This window comes from Gracilinanus agilis, chromosome 4 (genome assembly GCF_016433145.1).
Source record: "Gracilinanus agilis isolate LMUSP501 chromosome 4, AgileGrace, whole genome shotgun sequence".
Taxonomy (NCBI): domain Eukaryota; kingdom Metazoa; phylum Chordata; class Mammalia; order Didelphimorphia; family Didelphidae; genus Gracilinanus; species Gracilinanus agilis.
Window position 1 is genome coordinate 244,135,728 of NC_058133.1, and position 19,323 is coordinate 244,155,050.

Below are 19,323 nucleotides of genomic sequence, written 5' to 3' on the forward strand. Positions count from 1 at the left end.
GCTCAAAGGGCTATAAAAGAATGCCTGCCCTTTGATCCAGCCATACCATTGCTGGGTTTGTACCCCAAAGAGATCATAGATAAACAGACTTGTACGAAAATATTCATAGCTGCGCTTTTTGTGGTGGCAACAAATTGGAAAAGGAGGGTATGTCCTTCAATTGGGGAATGGCTGAACAAACTGTGGTATATGCGGGTGATGGAATACTATTGTGCTAAAAGGAATAATAAACTGGAGAAGTTCCAGGCGAACTGGAGAGACCTCCAGGAACTGATGCAGAGCGAAAGGAGCAGAGCCAGAAGAACTCTATACACAGAGACTGACATTCTGTGGTAAAATCGAATGTAATGGACCTCTGAACCAGCAGCAATGCAATGACCCAGGACAATTCTGAGGGATTTATGGTAAAGATGCTACCCACATTCAGAGGAGGGACTGCAGGAGAGGAAACATATAGGAAAAACAACTGCATGAACGCATGGGTCGGGGTGGACATGATTGAGGGTGTAGACTCGAAACTACCACACCAATGCAACTACCAACAATTTGGAAATTGGTCTTGATCAAGGACACATGACAAAACTAGTGGAAATGCGCATGGGTAGGGGGGGTGCAGGGGGGGGTTGAAGGGGAAAGGAGGAGCATGAATCATGTAACCATGTTAAAAATGAATATTAATAAATGTAAAAAAAAAAAACAATATGGTACTGGCGAAGAGACAGAAGGATCAGTGGAATAGACTAGAGGTAAGCGACCTCAGCAAGATAGTCTATGATAAACCCAAAGAACCCAGCTTTTGGGACAAAAACCCACTATTTGACAAAAACTTCTGGGAAAATTGGAAAACAATATGGGAGATATTAGGTTTAGATCAACATCTCACACCCTACACCAAGATAAATTCAGAATGGATGAATGACTTCAATATAAAGAGGGAAACTATAAATAAATTAAGTGAACACAGAATAGTATACTTGTCAGATCTCTGGGAAAGGAAAGATTTTTAAAACCAAACAAGAGCTAGAAAAAATTACAAAATGCAAAATAAATAATGTTGATTACATTAAACTAAAAAGTTTTTGTACAAACAAAACCCAATGCTACCAAAATTAGAAGGGAAGCAACAAATTGGGGAAAAATCTTTAGAACAAAAAACTCAGACAAAGGTCTAATTACTCAAATATATAAGGAGCTAAATCAATTGTACAAAAAGTCAAGCCATTCCCCAATTGATAAATGGTCAAGAGACATGAAAAGGCAATTTTCAGATAAAGAAATCAAAACCATCAACAAACACATGAAAAAGTGTTCTGAATCTCTAATAATTAGAGAAATACAAATCAAAACAACTCTGAGACCTCACACCTAGCAGATTAGCTAACATGACAGCAAAGGAAAGTGGTAAATGTTATAGGGAATGTGGCAAAATTGGGACATTAATGCATTGCTGGTGGAATTGTGAATTAATCCAACCATTCTGGATGGCAATTTGGAACTATGCCCAAAGGGCTTTAGATTACTGTCTGCCTTTTGATCCAGCCATACCACTGTTTGGTTTATACCCCAAAGCGATAATAAGGAAAAAGACTTCTACAAAAATATTTATAACCACATTCTTTGTGGTGACAAAAAACTGGAAAATGAGGGGATGCCCTTCAATTGGGGAATGGCTGAACAAATTGTAGTATCTGTTGGTGATGAAATACTATTGTGCTCAAAGGAATAATGAGCTGGAGGAATTCCATGTGAACTGGAATGACCTCCAGGAATTGATGCAGAATAAAAGTAGATCAAAGAGAACATTGTACACAGAAGACTGATACACTGTGGTACAATCGAACATAACGGACGTATCTACTAGCAGCAATGCAAGGATCCAGAGCAAGGCTGAGGGATTTATGAGAAACAAAACTAGCCACATTCAGAGGAAGAACTGTGGAAGGAGAAACACAGAAGAAAAACAACTGCTTGAACACATGTACTGATGAAGATATTATTAGGGATGTAGACACTAAACGATAACTCTAGTCCAAGTATCAATAATATGGAATTAGGTCTTAATCAATGATACATGTAAAACCCAGTGGGATTGTGCATTGGCTACAGGGATGTTGGGGGGGGATGGGGGAGAGGGAAAGAACATGAAACATGTAACTATGGGAAAATATTCAAAATTTAAATTAAAATTTTTTAAGAAGATATATCCAATTTTTCCTTACAAATAATGAAAGATAACCAAAATTATTTTCATTGTATCCCCACTGAAAATTAAGTACCAAAAGACAATCTCAAAAAAAGAGTTTGTGCTTCATGAATGTACAGAAATATTTTTCTAACAGGATGTATCTACCATGTATTTAGTATTGTCCTAAGGATGACAATGAAAATTTGTCATATTATTAATGTATTCCTTAAATTTTCAGTGCTTGAGGCTAAGTGCAAAGGGAAACATGTTTAAGATGAAACACGCACTACTTTGCCTCTTGTTTACAGAATTGTCTTTTGACTAACAAGTATTTAGTCCTCTTATTATGCTGACAGCACAGTTTTCCACAGGATTGCCAAGGTCATTCACTATGACAATTCTAGACTAACTAAAATAACTAACTAACTAAAAATGAAGGTTTTTGTTATCAACTGGGAGAGCTGAAACTATATTATATCTATACTTAAATTTATCTGAACCTATGAAAGGATATTTTTTTGTATGTTTCCTTTGAAAAAAAATTTTTTTTAATTTGTATTAATTAATTTAGAGCTTTTTCCCCATGGTTATAGGGTTCATGTTCTATCCTTCCCCTCCTCATTCCCCCTTCCATAGCCAATGCACAATTCCACTGGGTTTTACATGTGTCACTGATTTCCATATTATTGATATTTGAGCTAAGGTACTCATTTTGAGTCAAAATCTCTAATTATATCCCCATCCTCTCATGTGATCAGGCAGTATTTTTTCTTTTATGTTTCTACTCCCACAGTTCTTCCTCTGAATGTGGATAGCGTTCTTTCTCATGGGTCCCTCATAGTTGTCCCGAATCACTGCATTGTTGCTAGTAGAGAAGTCCATTACGTTTGATTTTACCACAGTGTGTCCGTCTCTGTGTACAATGTTCTTCTGATTCTGCTCCTTTCACTCTGCATCAATTCCTGGAGGTCATTCCAGTTCAAATGGAATTCCTCCAGCTCATTATTCCTTTGTGCATAATAGTATTCCATTACCAACAGATACCACAATTTGTTCAGCCATTCCCCAATTGAAGGACATCCCCTCGTTTTCCATTTTTTTGCCACCACAAAGAGTGTGGTTATAAATATTTTTGTACAAGTCTTTTTCCTTATGATCTCTTTGGAGTATAAACCCAGCAGTGATATGGCTGGATCAAAGGGCAGGCAGTCTTTTAGCACTCTTTGGGCACTGTTCCAAATTGCCATCCAGAATGGTTGGATCAATTCATAACTCCACTAGCAATGCATCAATGTCCCAATTTTGCCACACCCCCTCCAACATTTATAACTTTCCTTTGCAGTCATTTTAGCCAGTCTTCTAGGTGTGAGGTGGTACCTCAAGAGTTCTTTTGATTTGCATTCCTCTAATTAGTAAAGATTTAGAGCATTTTTTCATGTGCTTATTGATAGTTTTGATTTCTTTATCTGAAAATTGCCTATTCATGTCCCTTGCCCATTTTTGAAGGATATTTTATTAAGGAAAAAATTTCCATTAGGTAGGTAAGAAAAAGTCACCCACCATCTCCCCCCAAAAAGACAAGATTTTTTAAAATTATGCCATTGCAACACCACATTCTCAAAGCTTCTCTTCTATGATATAATTTATCTCATAAACATATAGACATCTCCATGAATACTCCAAAATTTCCTAAAACTTGCCACTGGGCAATTCACTAAACTTAAATTCACATAAGTCAATCAAGATTTGAACCACAATCTCAGAAAAGGAAAAGCTAAATTATTTACAGTGATCTGCAAATAGGAGGCCCTTAATAAATGTCTACTAAACTGGACCCAATGTATATCTTATGTTAAAAAAGCCTACTCTGATCAGCATTCTCTACTTAAAGACACTCAAAATGAAGCCTTATTTGTTACTCAATTTATTTTCCTTTGGTTTTTTTAAAAGCCTTGTTAGGTCAACATATGTAAACAACATATTATAAAAACATGAAATTATCTTACACTACTTCTGTTCAACCACGAATCCTATGCGAGGAAGAATATGGACTTGTACTCAAGAGACTAGAATTTGAATAATGCCACTTTAGACCCTTACTAAATTTAACCTCTCTGATTTACAGGTCCTCTTCTGTATAATTTTAAATTACTTTTCTCACAGCATGCTTCAAAGCATTCTTTAAATGTGTTTGGTTATTGTAGGATTTATACTATAATCTGGAAGTCTACCCATTTGGGCTCTGTCAGATTATGAAGATGGGCCAAAAAACTAGTAAATTGTGGAAACACTTTGATCTAGCACTCCTGCTATGTCTATACCCAGAAAGAGATCAGAAAATGAGGGAAAGGACCCATATATACAAAAATATTTATAGTAGCTTTTTTCATACAACAAAGATAGAAAAACTATGGGGATGTCCATTAACAAGAGTATGATAAACAAACTGGTATATGAATTAATGGAATAATATTGTGCTAGAAGATATGATGATGAGAATCAGGGAAGATTTGTCTGAATTGATGTAGAGTGGAGTAGAAAAGAACAGAACCAAGAGAAAAACATAGGCAATACAAATAACATTGTAAAGATAAAAAATTCTTTGAAAGATTTAGGAATTCTGATCAACACAATGATCAACCAAAATTCCAGATGAAACACTGTCTGTCTTCTGATAGAAAGATAACAGGCTTAAAGTGAAAAATGAAATATTTTTTGACATAGTCATTGCAAGAATTTTCTTTGATTACTATACATATTTATATGAGGGGTTTTATTTTTCTTGCTTTTCAAATTTGTGAGGCAGGGGAGCAGAGGGAAGAAAGGAAAAGGGGAAAAAGGCTAATTTCCATGAATATAAAACAAAATTTAATTTTTTAAAAGGTAAGACTAACCAAATTGCCAATTGCCAAGATGGTGGAATAAGAAACATTTGGAGCCCACCAATTACATTTCAAATAACTGTTGTAGGAAATTGTAGGATTTAACTTAGTTAAAAGCAGATTTTGCCAGGCAAAGCTGACAGGAGCTGTCATTCCAAACCTGGAATGCTGCAGAGGGGACTTTCTCAGTGACTCTCTGTAATGGCAGTTGGCTTTTGGGGAGTGGGAGTTTTAGCCACTGATTGAGTGAAGAGCCTGTGGATTTTGGGTTATCTCTGTGTGTTGGGAAGTATATTCAAAGTTCTTCTATCAAGCCCCAGAAGTTCAGGTTGAGATAAAATGTAAGGGTGAAAAAGAGGTTTTATGGGTTCAATATATTAAAGATGGTCGCCAGAGGATTGAACTATTATCAATTCCTCAATTAAGAATAATCTCAAATCAAAATTGACTTTTATGGAAATTTATTTACATAAGAAGAGAGAGAGGAAGAAAATAAGAATCTATCCCACTGATTAGTCCAGGTAGATCTTAACCCTCAGCCAAGGGTTAAAGGGCCTGAGGCTCGGAGGTGAATGGAGCAAACTTTATTCTCAGAGTCTATAAAAGGAAGTTTCTTAATAGAAGTTCACGAAGATTCAGTCTTTAAACTCACCACGTGGAACAGTCTCAGTCATGAACCAGCAAAGCTCCCTCAGGTTCCCTTCACCAAACCAGAAGCAGCCTCACTCACTCAACTCCCTCTTTTATAGGGGTCACTTATGCGTCACTTCCAGTGCCTTCCCCTAGCCCTCGTGTCCAATCACAATAGATGCTTTCTCATAGAAAGCGTAGGAGGGCAGTCATTGATTCTGATTCGTCCCTCACTCTAACACATGTGGGTTAGGATGTCCCAGAATTGGCAGGTGCTCTCACCTTTGGTGATTAAATCTAAAGATGGGCAGTGTAGACTTAATCTAATTATCACATAAGAGTGTCATCTTATATGATGGGTATACAGATGTATCTTTCTCCCTGCCTTCCCCAGTGGATTTACTTGGCTGTTTATCTGTGTTCCTGGGACAAGCTGATACAACAGATCAACAGCCCAAGGATATCTTGTGAGAAACCATTTTCCCCTAGACCATCCTGCCAGCCATTGCCCCAGGCTGTCTGCTATAGGTTTAGAAATACAGAGTAGCTATATCCAACCATCCTGTCTCTATTTACCAATAGTCTGTAGTGGCAAATATTTCCTCTTACCTCTACTTCCTGTCCCTGTTCTTTTATTAAAATCCTGTTTATAAAAACTTCCTTGGCCTTTACTCCTTTCCCAGATATTTGGCTGACACATAGTACCCACTGTTTTTTTCCCCCTGGTTAGATATTATCCCCAGCTAAGAGGTTTCACTTATGGATATTCTGTTACTCTGTCTGCTCCCTATAGTCAGTTGAAATATCTAACTGACTACCCTCTTTCTCCATTGTTGTGAGGAACTCATTTTAGCCCCTATTCCACACTTGGTAACCATCTTTAACCATCCTTAAATCATTTACTTATTTCATAACTCGAGAGGAACAAAAATACCTCAAAAACCTACCCACTGGGGCATGATAAGAGAGCACTGAGCAAGCTTCAGTGAGGGAAAGCTTCGGGGGGGAGAGTAGAAATCGCTTCAATAAAGAACAGGAGTGGGAGGCAGGAAGTCCCACATAGTCTAGCCACAGCAGAAACCAGGCGCAACCTAGCATGGAAAGCAGAGAGAGAAACTCACCTCACAAGGTCTAGCCTCCACAGAAAGTAAAGTAAACAGAGCCCAACACCACACAGTGTGAATGGCATCTGAAGAGAACAACTATAAACTTCCCTAGAGCAAGCCAACCAGGCCACCTATGCTGAAATCTGGAGTGGAGATAGCTGAGTGAACATCAAGCACTGGAAAAGATGACAGTACGAGAGCAGGACAATAGTCCTAGAAACAGAGCTACCTCAAATAGGAAAAGATCTCCCTAAAAAAGGAAATACAAAAACTCAAAGAAGAAAATGGCTCCCTAAAAATTAGAATTGGACAAATAGAAGCTAATGACTCCAGAAAACAATAAAAACAATTTCAAAAGAATGAAAAAATAGGAAAAAATTTGAAATATTTTCCTAGAAAAACAACTGACCTGTAAACAGATCCAGGAGTGATAAACTAAGAATCATTGGATTACCTAAAAGTTATGATCAAAAAAAGGGTCTGGGTACCATATTCCAAGAAAGTATCAGCAAAACTGCTTTTGTTCTTGAACAAGAGGAGAAATCAGAAATGTAAAGATACTATCAATCACTTTCTAAAAGAGATCCCAAATTTTAAAATCCCAAGACTATTATAGGCAAATTCCAGAATTCCCAAGACAAGAAAAAAAAACAACAACAAAAAACACTACAAGCAACTCCCCACTCCAAATTCAAATACGGTGGAACCATAGTCAGGATCATATAGGATCTTGCAGCTCCTATATTAAGGGACTAAAAGGCATATTCCACAAAGCAAAGAATCTAGGCCTACAACCAAGAACAATCTACCTAGCAAAACTGAACATAATACTGCAGGGGAAGAAAGGACTTCCAGGAATTCCTGGTGAAATGACCAGAGCAAAAAAGAAAATGGGAGGAACAAATCTGACACTCAAGAGAAGCATAAAAAGGTAAACTTTTTAGAATGCTTAAGATATCTATGGAAAGAGATACTTAAGGTATTTAAGATACCATGGGTAACCAAGGAAAACAATGGAGTCAAACTGATTTTATTCTTATATGAGAAAATGTTAACTAAGATACTTAAGATATCTTTTGTAAAAAGAGATACTTAAGGTACTTAAGATACTTTAAGGTAATCAAGTGAAACAAGAAGCTTAAACTGTTTAAATTACTATTAAGAGGGTGATAACTAAGATGCTTAAGATAGATAATTGAAGTATTTTAGGTACTAAAAATACTTAGGATACTGAAGAAAATTAAGAACTTTATCACTTACCGAAGTGAATAGGAACATACTTACACAGAGAGCAGTGAATAAGTTGAATATGAATGGAAGATATACAAAAAGAAAAATAATCAAGGGATAAAAAAGAGAAATACACTCAGAAAAAAAAGGGGGGGGGAGAAAGTTGTGGGTAAATTATCTCCCATGACAAGGCAAGATTCCATAGAGTGAAAGGGAAGATTGGGGGTGGAAGGAAGATGAGGAATGGACATCCAGCAATGCTCAAACCTTACTCTAATCAGAATTGGCACAAAACAAGAATAACAACCATACTCAGGTATAGGGTATTGGGAAATTAAAAAAGAGAGGAGGAACAACAAAAACAGCTTGGGGTAAGGGGACAGAGAAAAGAGAGAATACTTGCAGATTAGGGGTAGTCAGAAGCAAAAACATTTATGAGCAGGGAAAGGTTGAAAGGAGACAAAGAGAAGAATAAATGGGAAAATAAGGTGGAGGGAAACACACAGTAATCAAAACTATGAAATATGAATGAGTTTAACTCACCCATAAAACAGAAAAAGATAGTAAAGTAGATTTAAAAACTAGAATCCCACAATTACAATTCTACCAGAAACACATTTAAAACTGGGAAATATACAGAGTAAAGACAAAGGGCTGAAGTAGAATCTACTATGATTCGTTTAAAGTTAAAAAAGCAGAAGTAGCAATTATGATCAGATACAAAGCAAAAGTGAAAATTGATCTAATTTTAAGAGATAAGGAAGGGAATTACATCTTCATAAAAGGAACCATAGACAACAATATAAAGTCAATATTAAACACATATGCATCAATTGGCAAAGCATCCAAATTCCTAAAGGAGACATTACCCAAGTTATAAAAAGATATAAACAATAAAACTATATGAGTAAAGGACATTAACTTTCCCACCTTGGAATTAAATAAATCAAACCAAAAAATAAAGAAGAAACTAAAGAGATGAATAGAATTTTAGAAAAGAAAGATTTAATAGACCTCTGGGAAAAAATGAAAGAGAATAAAAAGAATATGCCTTTCTCTCAACTATATATGGCACCCTTATAAAAACTGACCACCTAAAGACATAAAAGCCACACAACCAAATGTAGAAAAGTAGAATTATTAAATATGTCCCTTCCAAATCATAACTCTATAAATATTAAACTACACAAAGAATTGGAGAAAAAAAGACTAAAACTCATTGTAAACTAAATAACCTTATCTTTAAAAAAAAGCTTATAACAGAACAAATCATTGAAATAATCATCAATTTCATTAAAGAGAATGATAATAAGAAAACAACGTACAAAAATATCTGTGATGCAGTACCAAGGGGAAATTTTATATTTCTAAAAGCTTTGTTACGATTAAAAATCATAAAGACTGATATAATAATAGAAATTAGTAGTTTAATTAAAGCAATGCTGATAGGGATAAAAGCATTAGACCACGCACCTGTAAGAATTCACAATGCCTCAGCCATTTTTTATCTTTCGTATCTTCCTGCGCCTCGTAGCTAAAGAGGAATTTCAAAGTCACTTTCCCCTATTTAAAGCTTTCCCTCACCTTGAATACGTAATCCAAAACAGGAAACCCGTTGGACCACGGGAAATGTAGTTTTAAGGTCCCCACGTGTCCATAGGAAATATATAACATACTTTTAAATGGCATCTCCCCAATTCCAAATATACAGCTTACACCAATAAAATAGAGAAAGAGTAGATACATGAACTGGGTGTGCAACTAAAAAAAAAAAAACTAGAAAAAGAACAAATTTAAAAACTTCAAATACCAAATTCAAAATCCTGAAAATCAAAGGAAAGATTGATAAAACTGAAAGCAAGAAAACTATCAAACTAATAAATAAGAGTTTGTTTTATGAAAAAACCAATATGTTGATAAACTACTGGTTAAAATTATAAAAAAAAATTTTTAAACAAAGAAAGAAAACCAAATGGCCAGTATCAAAAATGAAAAGGGCAAATTTACAACCAAATGAAGAAGAAATTAAAGCAATGATTAGGAGTTATTAACCCAATTATATGCCAACAAATCTAAAAATCAAAGTAAAAAAATGAATATTTAAAGGAATATATATTGTCCAAATTAACAGAAGAAATAGAATTCTTGAACAATCTAATTTCAGAAAAAGAATTTGAATAAACCATCAATGAATTTCCTAAGAAAAACGTCTTAAGGCCAGATTGATTCACAAGTGAATATTACTAAATATTCAAAGAACAATTCATAAATGTTATACTAATACAATATACTATTAGAATGATACAAATTACAAAATATACACTTACTATATACTATAACAATACTATATAAACTATTTGAGGAAATAACTTGAGGAAGGAACTCTACCAAATCCTTTTATAACACAAATGTAGTGTTGATACCTAAACGAGGAAGAGAAAAAACAGAGAAAGAAAATTATAGCCCAGTGATGGAGAACCTTTTTAGAGATGGAGTACCGGGTCCCACCCCACCCCTCAGATGGAGTGCCATGCCCCCAAACTGAAATGAATGCAGTGCTCCTCCCTCCCCATTGAGTGCTGGGCATGCTCCACACCCCTCTTTATGCCACACAGGGAAGAAAGCGCTCCCATTGGGCTATTGGGCAGAGGGGTGGGCAATATCAAAAAATGTCATCAGGCACGGTGGAGATGGGGAAGGGAGCAGCTCCACCCAAGTCCCTCTGCCTTTCTAGTAATGAATTCTGGGGCAGGTGGCCACATGTCCACAGAGAGTGCTCTATATGCCATCTTTGGCATCCATGCCATAGGTCCACTATCACTGCTATAGACCAATCTCCCTAATTAATATTGATGCAAAAAATACCAGGTAATGAGATTACAGCAATTTATTACAAGGATTATATACCACGATCAGCTAGATTTTATATTAGGAATGCAGGGATAAGGTCGAGATAAAGAAAACTACCAGCATAATTGACCATATCAATAAAAAAAAAACTACAAAAACTATATGATTTTCTTAATAGATGAAGAAAAAGCTTTTGACAACATACAATAGCCATTCCTAATAAAGACATTTATGAACAGTGGATTAAATGGAATGTTCTTCAAAATGATAAATAACAACTATATAAAACCATTAGCAAGTATTATCTGTAAAGGGGTTAGGCTAGAAGCCATCCCAATATGACCAGGAGTAAAGCAAGGATGCCCATTATCACAACCCCTATTCAATATAGTATCAGAAATGCTAGCTATAGCAATAAGAAGAAATTGAATTAGAAGAGGCATTGAAGAAATAAAGCTATCACTCTTTACAGATTATATGATAGTAGATTTGGAGAACCCTAGAGAATCAACCAAAAAACTACTAAAACAACCTTAACAAAGTTGCAGTATATAAAATAAAGCCACATAAATCATCAGCATATCTCTATACTACCAATAAAGCTCAACAGCAAGAGATCAAGAAATACCATTTAAGACAACTGCAGATAATATAAAATACCTAAGAATCTATCTGACAAGACAAACCCAGGAATTATATGATCAAAACTACAAAGCACTTTTCTGACAAATCAAGTCAGATCTAAACAACTGGGAAAATACTCATTGTTCATGGGTAGGCTAAGTCAATAACATAAAAATGATAATTCTTCCTAATTTATTTATTCAGTGCCACACCAAACTACCCAAAAATTATCTCATAGAGCTAGAAAAAAGTGTTAAAATTCATCTGGAAGAACAAATTGCCAAGAATATCAAGAGAATTACTGAAAAAAAATTTATGAAGAAAGTAGCTTAACTGTACCAGAACTGAAACTGTATTATAAAGCAGCAACCATCAAAACAATCTGGTATTAGCCAAGAAATAGAGGTGTACCAGTTGAATAGATTAGGCAATCAACAGGTAGTGGTTAAATGACCATAGTAGCCTAGAGTTTGACACACCCAAAGATCTAAGTTGGGGTAGGTAGTGTAATGCAAAAGTTGCAAGAGGGGTTTTTTGCTCTTGAAGAGGGCCAACTGAAAACTTCTGGCAGTTGAGCCTTAGAATTCTGAGAAAGTTCAGTTGGTCCCTGATGCTTGAACAGAGTGGAAGGATCAACCAGAGCTCTATTTTGGCTTTCAGTTTGCTTTGGCCTGTGCCTTGTCTTTGGATAATTTGAACCTAGCTAATTTCTCTGGACCTCTCCCTGACCTTCTCCATATTATTTCCCTGTTTTCCCTGCCTGTTTTCCCGGGGCTCTGGGAGGCAGGGTGGCTTTTGGGTTTTTAGTGAAAAGACTTTGTGGGTTTACTTTTCCCCATAGGCAAGTAGGACATCCTTGAATTTAAACTATCCCTTTAGAATACCCTCTACCTTAAAAGCAACCAAATCTTCCCAGGCTGAGAGAGCAGGTTCTCTCTCAGTCTAACCCATTCCTGAGACCCTCCCCCATCTTGAGTTTCTCCCTAGCGGCTATCAGAAACCCCAAACTCCTCTCTCCTTCCAGACCATCCCTGGAACATTAATAAAACCCTTGTTACCTAATCAAACCCTCTGGAGAATCATCGTGTTGAAAAAATTAGGCAAGGGTGAAGGGGAAGGAATAATTCTCTTTACTTCCTGAGGGAAACTGGAGGCATCCATCTTGGGAGGAAGTAGTTGCCCAACACTTCCTCCAGAATCCCTTCAGTTTCACTGAGAGGGAGGAGCTTTGTGATTTCTCCTTTGAGGACCTGAGAAACTGACAAGAAAGCCCTCAAGTCAGATTCAAACCACTTCTGTCTGGTCCTATTCCTTGTGTCTGTAAAGGTAACTTTCCTGCCTGGAAGGGTTCAACCTATTACCCCAATATCCTCTGTCTCTAGCCTGAGTGTCTAGTCTGTGTTAGCTGCCTCTCCTGAATACCTCACCTGTACCCTTACTATCCAAATACCATTCTGTCCATTCCTCCCAAACTTAGTCATCCCTATTACCTCAAACACCCTTTTACTCCTCTGTCACTCAGCAAGGGAAGGAGATCACCCCACAAATTTAGTGTTCCTCCTTTTTATCCATAACAGTGGGGAGATGAGGACTCTATTCAACAGAAATTGCTGAGAAAATTAGAAACAGTATGGCAGAAAATAGGCATAGAGTAAGCAATACTTCTTGTCATAAACTAAGGTAAAGACAAAATATATACGTGTTTAGAAATAAAGAGTGATATCATAAACAAATTAGGGTACTACAAAATAGCTTACATGTCAGATCTATGGATAATGGAAGAATTTATGACCAAATAAGATACAGAGAACATTACAACATATAAAATAGTTAAATTTTGACTACAGTAAATTATAAAGGGTTTTAAAAAACAAAATCAATACAATGCAAGGAAGATAAAAAGGCAAACAACAAACTAGGAAAAAACCTTTATAGCAAGTAGCTCTGACAAAGGCTTCATTTCTCAAATTCATGGAGAACTGAGTCAAATTTATAAGAATACAAAGCATTTTCCAATTTACAAATGATCAAATGATATGAACAGGCAATTCTCAGAGTAAGAAATTAAAACTATCTTTAATCATTAAAAATATTCCAAATCACTACTGTTCAGAGAAATGCAAATTAAAACAATGCTTAGATGATACCTCATACCTATTAGACTAACATGGCAAAAAAAAAAAAGAAAATGATAAATGTTGGAGGGGGTGTCAGAAAAATGGGACACTACACACTGTAGGTGCAACTGTGAACTGATATAACCATTCTGGAGAGCAATCTAGAACCATTGGAACCATGGAATATGGTCCAAAGGGCCATAACATTCTGTGTAACCTTTGACCTGGCAATTCCTCTACTAGGTCTGTATCCCAAAGAGATTAAAAACAGGGGAAAAGGACATACTTATAAAAAAATATTTATAGTATCTCTTTTTGTGGTGATAAAGGACATGAAACTGAAGGGATTTCCATCACCTGAAGAATGGTTGAACAAGTTATGGTATGTGATTGTAATAGAACACTACTGTGCCATAAGAAATGGTAAATAAGGTGATCAAAAAAAATTTAGAAAACTTATATGATACAAAGTAAAGTGAGCAGAATCAAGAAAATGTTGTACAAAATAACAATAGCTTATGATGATCAACTATAAATTACTTACCTATAACAAGGCAAGGATCCAAGACTCATGTAGGGTGGGGGTGTGGGGGTGGGAATTCACTGCCATAAAAGAAACTGATAAGAGTAGGAATGCAAATTGAAGCATACTATTCTTCCCTTTATTTCCTCCATGAATTTTTCTCTAGTATAAGCAATATGTGTCTTGTTTCACAGGATGAACACAGAAATATTACGATATGTTAACTTATGTATAATCATATTACCTGCTTTCTTGAGGGGTAGAAGTGTGGGAGGGAGAGAACATGGATTGCAAAATGTCAGAAAACCATTATTAAAAATTGTATCAACATGTAATCTAAGAGCAGAAACATTGTGGGAAGATGGCAAAGTAGAGTCTGAAGCCATCCACCTTCCTAACCCTCCCCCCCCCACATAAACAACCAAAAATAACTGCATAAAATCAACATTCAAAGTGGCAAAGACAGATAGGAGTCTGGAGTGAAGTTGAAAAGCTAAAGACAACTATGGAGAAAGGTTTTTGATTTCCTTGGACCTCAGGCCACAAGTAGGTAGCTGTGGAAAAGAACAGAACAAACAGAAGGAAACCACAAAGCAACTCCTGAGTGCAGGATTAGCAACCTTGCCTTGTTTGCTAAAGCCCAAGTGGTGGGGAGCCTGTATCCCTAAGGATACCTCTAAATCTGAATCTAAAGGTGGAGGGCCTGGGAGTAGCAGGGTCTGCTAAAGCCTCCTCCACTCTAGGCTGGCCCAGGGCAGAAGACTAAAGGAGTGAACACATCTGAGTCAGCAAACACCAGACCCTAAGGGCAAAAATTCGACATAGCTAACTAAATGACTTAGGAGGCCTGAAAAATGCAGACTAGACACCTGATCAGTCTAAAGCTGGGGAATAGGAGTAGGAGAGGAATAATAAGGAAAGAGCATACACTGGTAAATTTGGTTTCAAAGAGACTTGGGTCTTGTCAGCTGTGGTCACTTCCAGGGAAGTGAACTTCCTGGTTGTTGTCACAGAGAGAGACAGACTGACAGCTTGCAGTTGCAGTAGCAGAACTTCCCACTGGCTCTGGTTGAAGCACCTGAGGTCAATCATGGACTGGACTTGAACAGGAACCCAGAGAATAATCAATGCTAGACTATAAAAACTGAAATATCTAAACAGGATCCAGGAAAAAAAACAAACACATGCAAAAAAAAAAAAAAAAAAAAAAAAAAAGCTTTTGGAAGAGCTTTAAAAAGACCTCAAAAAACAAATGAGAGAGGTTGGGGGAAAATTAGAAAAAAAAATAAGAGCAATGCAAGAACTTAGGAAAGAAATTTCCAAATGGAAAGAGATCCAGAAACTTATATAAAGAAATAATGTATTAAGAATTAGAACTGGACAAGGGGAAGCTAAAGATTTCCTAAGATAACAAGAAATAATAAAGCAAAATTCAAAGAATGAAATGAAATAAAAGAGAATCTGAAACATAACAAAAACTGACTTGAAAAATAGATCAAGGAGAGACTATTTAAGAATAGTTTGACTCCCAGAAAATTATAATATAAAAAAGACTTTAGACACCATAATTCAAGAAGTGATCATAGAAAACTGCCCTGAAAATTCTAGAAACAGAGTAAAACAAAAATTGAAAGAATCCATTGAACACCACTTCAGAGATCCAAAGATAAAAATGCATACGATTTTTTCAGCAACAAGAAAAAAAAATAATATCATGGAGCCACAGTCAAAATAACAAAAGACTTAGCAGCCACAACTTTAAAAGAACTCAGGACATGGAACACAGCATTTCACAGAGGAAAAGAACTAGCTTACAACCAAGAATAAATATACAGCAAAAATGAGCATAATTATAAAAGAAAAAATAAACATTGAATGAATGAAAGGGATTTTAACCATTGCTGGAGAAAAACCCAGAGCTCAGCAGAAAATTTGATCTATGTGAAACTTACAAAAGGAAGACCAATCATAAGGAACCCAAAAGGTCAAATTGTTTAATTCTGGTATGGAAAATTTTCATCTATAGTCCCTGGGAATGGCATCATTGCTTCAATATGTTGAAGAAATGGGTATGGATGAAAGACTCAAGGTTGAAGGAATGTGATGGAATGAGCCAAAATGGTAGTGGAATATACCAGGAGGAGGCAGAGTAGAATGGCTGTCTCATATGGAGGAGGAATGAGTAGAGGGACTGCCACAGAAAAAGGGACAAGGGGGTGGAGGGCTGGGAGTACTAGAATCCAACTTGCATCAGAACTGGGATAAAGAGAGAACAACATATCCAAACAGAAGAGTAAAAATTTTCTTAACTTACAGAGAACAAGGAGGAAAGGATGATGAGATACAGGAGGGTTTGGGGAGAGAAAGTAAGACAAGGGAGGGATATGCAGAAGGGAGTACCTAACAAGAGGTAGGGGAATAAGGTGAGGAGATAAGGGAATCAAGAAGAGCACTAAATTGGGAGATAAGGAAGAGATTGTGGTAAGGGTGGATAGGGTAAGAAAAGGTAAAGAGGAAGGGATAAGGGAGTGACCTTTGGAAGGGTGGCCAATCTGGAAATAGGAGAGCAAGGAAAGATGATAAAGAAGGATTTAGGGGAAGGGATGTGACTAGGAGAGGTTTTGATCAAAGGAAACAAAACATCTGAGGAGAGATATGACAGAAAGGAAGAGGGGGATAAAGAGCAAGGAGGAAGAAAGTAGAGAGAAATGCATAAGTAGTGGATTTGTATATGCATTGTGAGTATAAAGAGCTGAATTCACATATGGGAAGAAAAAGGATGGTAGAAAGGATCAAAAACAAGAACCTCACAACTTGTAGTCTACAAGAAAGACACTGAAAATGAGAAACACATATAGAGTGAAGATAAGGGGCTGGAGCAAAATATAAAATGCCTCAGCTGATCCAGAAAAGATAGGGGTAGCAGTCATGGGGCCAAAATGGATATAACTAAAAGGGATTAAAAGGGTTGTGTGTTTTAAAAATGTGTACCCTGGGGACTTCATTTCCCAGTGTTCTTTCTTTTCTTTTCAGGAGTTCCTTTGTCTTGTGTCCTGGTGTTGCACTCTGGTGTGGGTTTGTTTATAAATTTTCTGAAACCCATGCTGAGGGACCTTTTTGGGGGCTTTGGCTTTGGCTCAAGCATGGTAGGCTCTTTGCTCTGCTCACTCGGCTTAAGGAACCCCTCTTTCTCTCTCATTTTGTTGTTATTAAATCCTATAAATTTAAATACTTGGAGTATTCATTCATTTTTAGCCTTACAGGGTAACTATATTATGTTGGGTGGAGGGTGGAGATGGGGGGTGGGGAGGAATTATGGATAATGAAGCATTATCAATATTGGACCTGTATGCACCAAGTGTTATATAGTATACAGATTTTTAAAGGAAAAAATAAATAAGACAGATGGAAACATATAACAAAATAATAGTGGTAGACTTTAATTTTCCCCTCTCCGATATAAATATGAAAAATAATAAAGGCTGGTATAAATATATATATTAGTAATTTAATTAAAGCCATGCTGATAGATAAAGTTATTAGACCACGTGCTTGTAAGAATTCAAAATCACTGCCATTACTGTCTCCTGTCTCCTCCCTAATCTGCTGGCCAAGAGAGGGACACTCCCTCCTAATCCAGGAGATTATAAACTCTTCCCTGCATTGAGACGTAAACCTCCCCATGCCCAAAAAACCGGAAACGGAAACCCGTTGGACCACGGGAAATGTAGTTTGATACATTTCCCAAATTTCACTTTTACACTGAACTAGATAAATCTAACCAAAACACAAACAAAAAAAAATAAAAGGAAAGGAGATGAATAGAACCTTAGATAAGTTAAAGATATCTGGGGAGCCCACATACAACTGCATGAGGTTAGTAGCAGATCTAAACCTGAGCATATATATAACACAAACATAGCTTCTGGTGGGATAACAATGACTTATAAAGCATAAATATTCTGGAAAAGTCTTACTTCAACACTCATTTATACCATGGAGGTGATCCTGTATCCCTTAGGGGTTGTGGCACTAGAACAAAAGTCCCACTGGATATGACAAGTTGGAATAACTTGCTTTGAAAAGAGTATCTTCCTGGCAAAAGATTGTCTCTGCTGCCGAAGGACCAATTTATCAAATATGGTTCTGGTAATATATGTTAAGTAAGAATAAGATGGGCTAAAATGATTAAATTAAATGTTGATAGGAATACAGAAAAATAAATCTTAATATTATGTTAGAGCAGTTGTGAATTTTTGTTTTTTAAAAAACAAAATGGAAACATACATTAAGAGCTATATAAAGTTATTCATGCTCATTGACCCAAAGATCCCATTACTAAGATTAGGACGCAAGGGCATTATTGAGAGGATAAAAAGATACATATGTATGAAAATATTCACAGAAGTTTTGTTTGTTCTGACAAAATAACAGGAAATAAAAACAAATGCAATGAATGGGAGAAATGGCTGAATGGATTGTGATATTTGAATGTAATGGACTGCATTATGTTATTAGAAATGGTAAATATTGGAAATATAAAGAAAATAAGAGAAATATATGAAGAGACAAAAAGAAAGTTTAATACATACTATGATTACATTTTTTAAAAAGCAGCCAAAAAATCAAGAGAAAAGATATCCATGGAAAACAAATCCAAAAGGAAATCAAAACCAGATGTTTATGCTAGCATACATAAAGAATTTACATATTCTTAAATAAATTGCAAACAATGGAGTTTGTGATTTTGTACTTTTTTTTATGAATTTGATTAAATGTTTTCTGTTGGTGGTGATTATTAAGTACAGAATATTTTTTAAATTTTAATATTATCTGGAAAAAAATAAAAAGGTAGAACAGGTAACTGAATTTAAACAGTACAAAATGAAGTACAAAGTACACATAATAAAAAGAAGACATTACAAGAATGATTTCAAGAGAAAAAAATGACATCTTCACATACCTGAAACAGTCCAATACTGAACCAACAACATCATCTGCTAATTCTTTTGGTAGTCTTCCAGTCATTCTACCAATTCTGTAAATAAAAAAAACACACACACAAACATACACATATATACAAAAAACAATTCATTTGTATCATCCTGATACTTTCTGTGGCCTACTGAGGTATACTTAAAGGAAATATGAGGACAAAATAACTTAACTATGTAAT

The 19,323-nt window shown here is 36.0% G+C and overlaps 1 protein-coding gene across 1 annotated transcript in view; it reads right to left on the reverse strand.

The window, feature by feature from the left end:
* Positions 1 to 19,323, reverse strand: part of TBCD (tubulin folding cofactor D) — a 522,548-nt gene that overhangs the window by 382,740 nt on the left and 120,485 nt on the right. Inside the window, exon 11 of the mRNA XM_044675187.1 lies at positions 19,111 to 19,185. Coding sequence (XP_044531122.1) covers positions 19,111 to 19,185 — 75 coding nt within the window. The remainder of the gene's footprint in view (positions 1 to 19,110; positions 19,186 to 19,323) is intronic.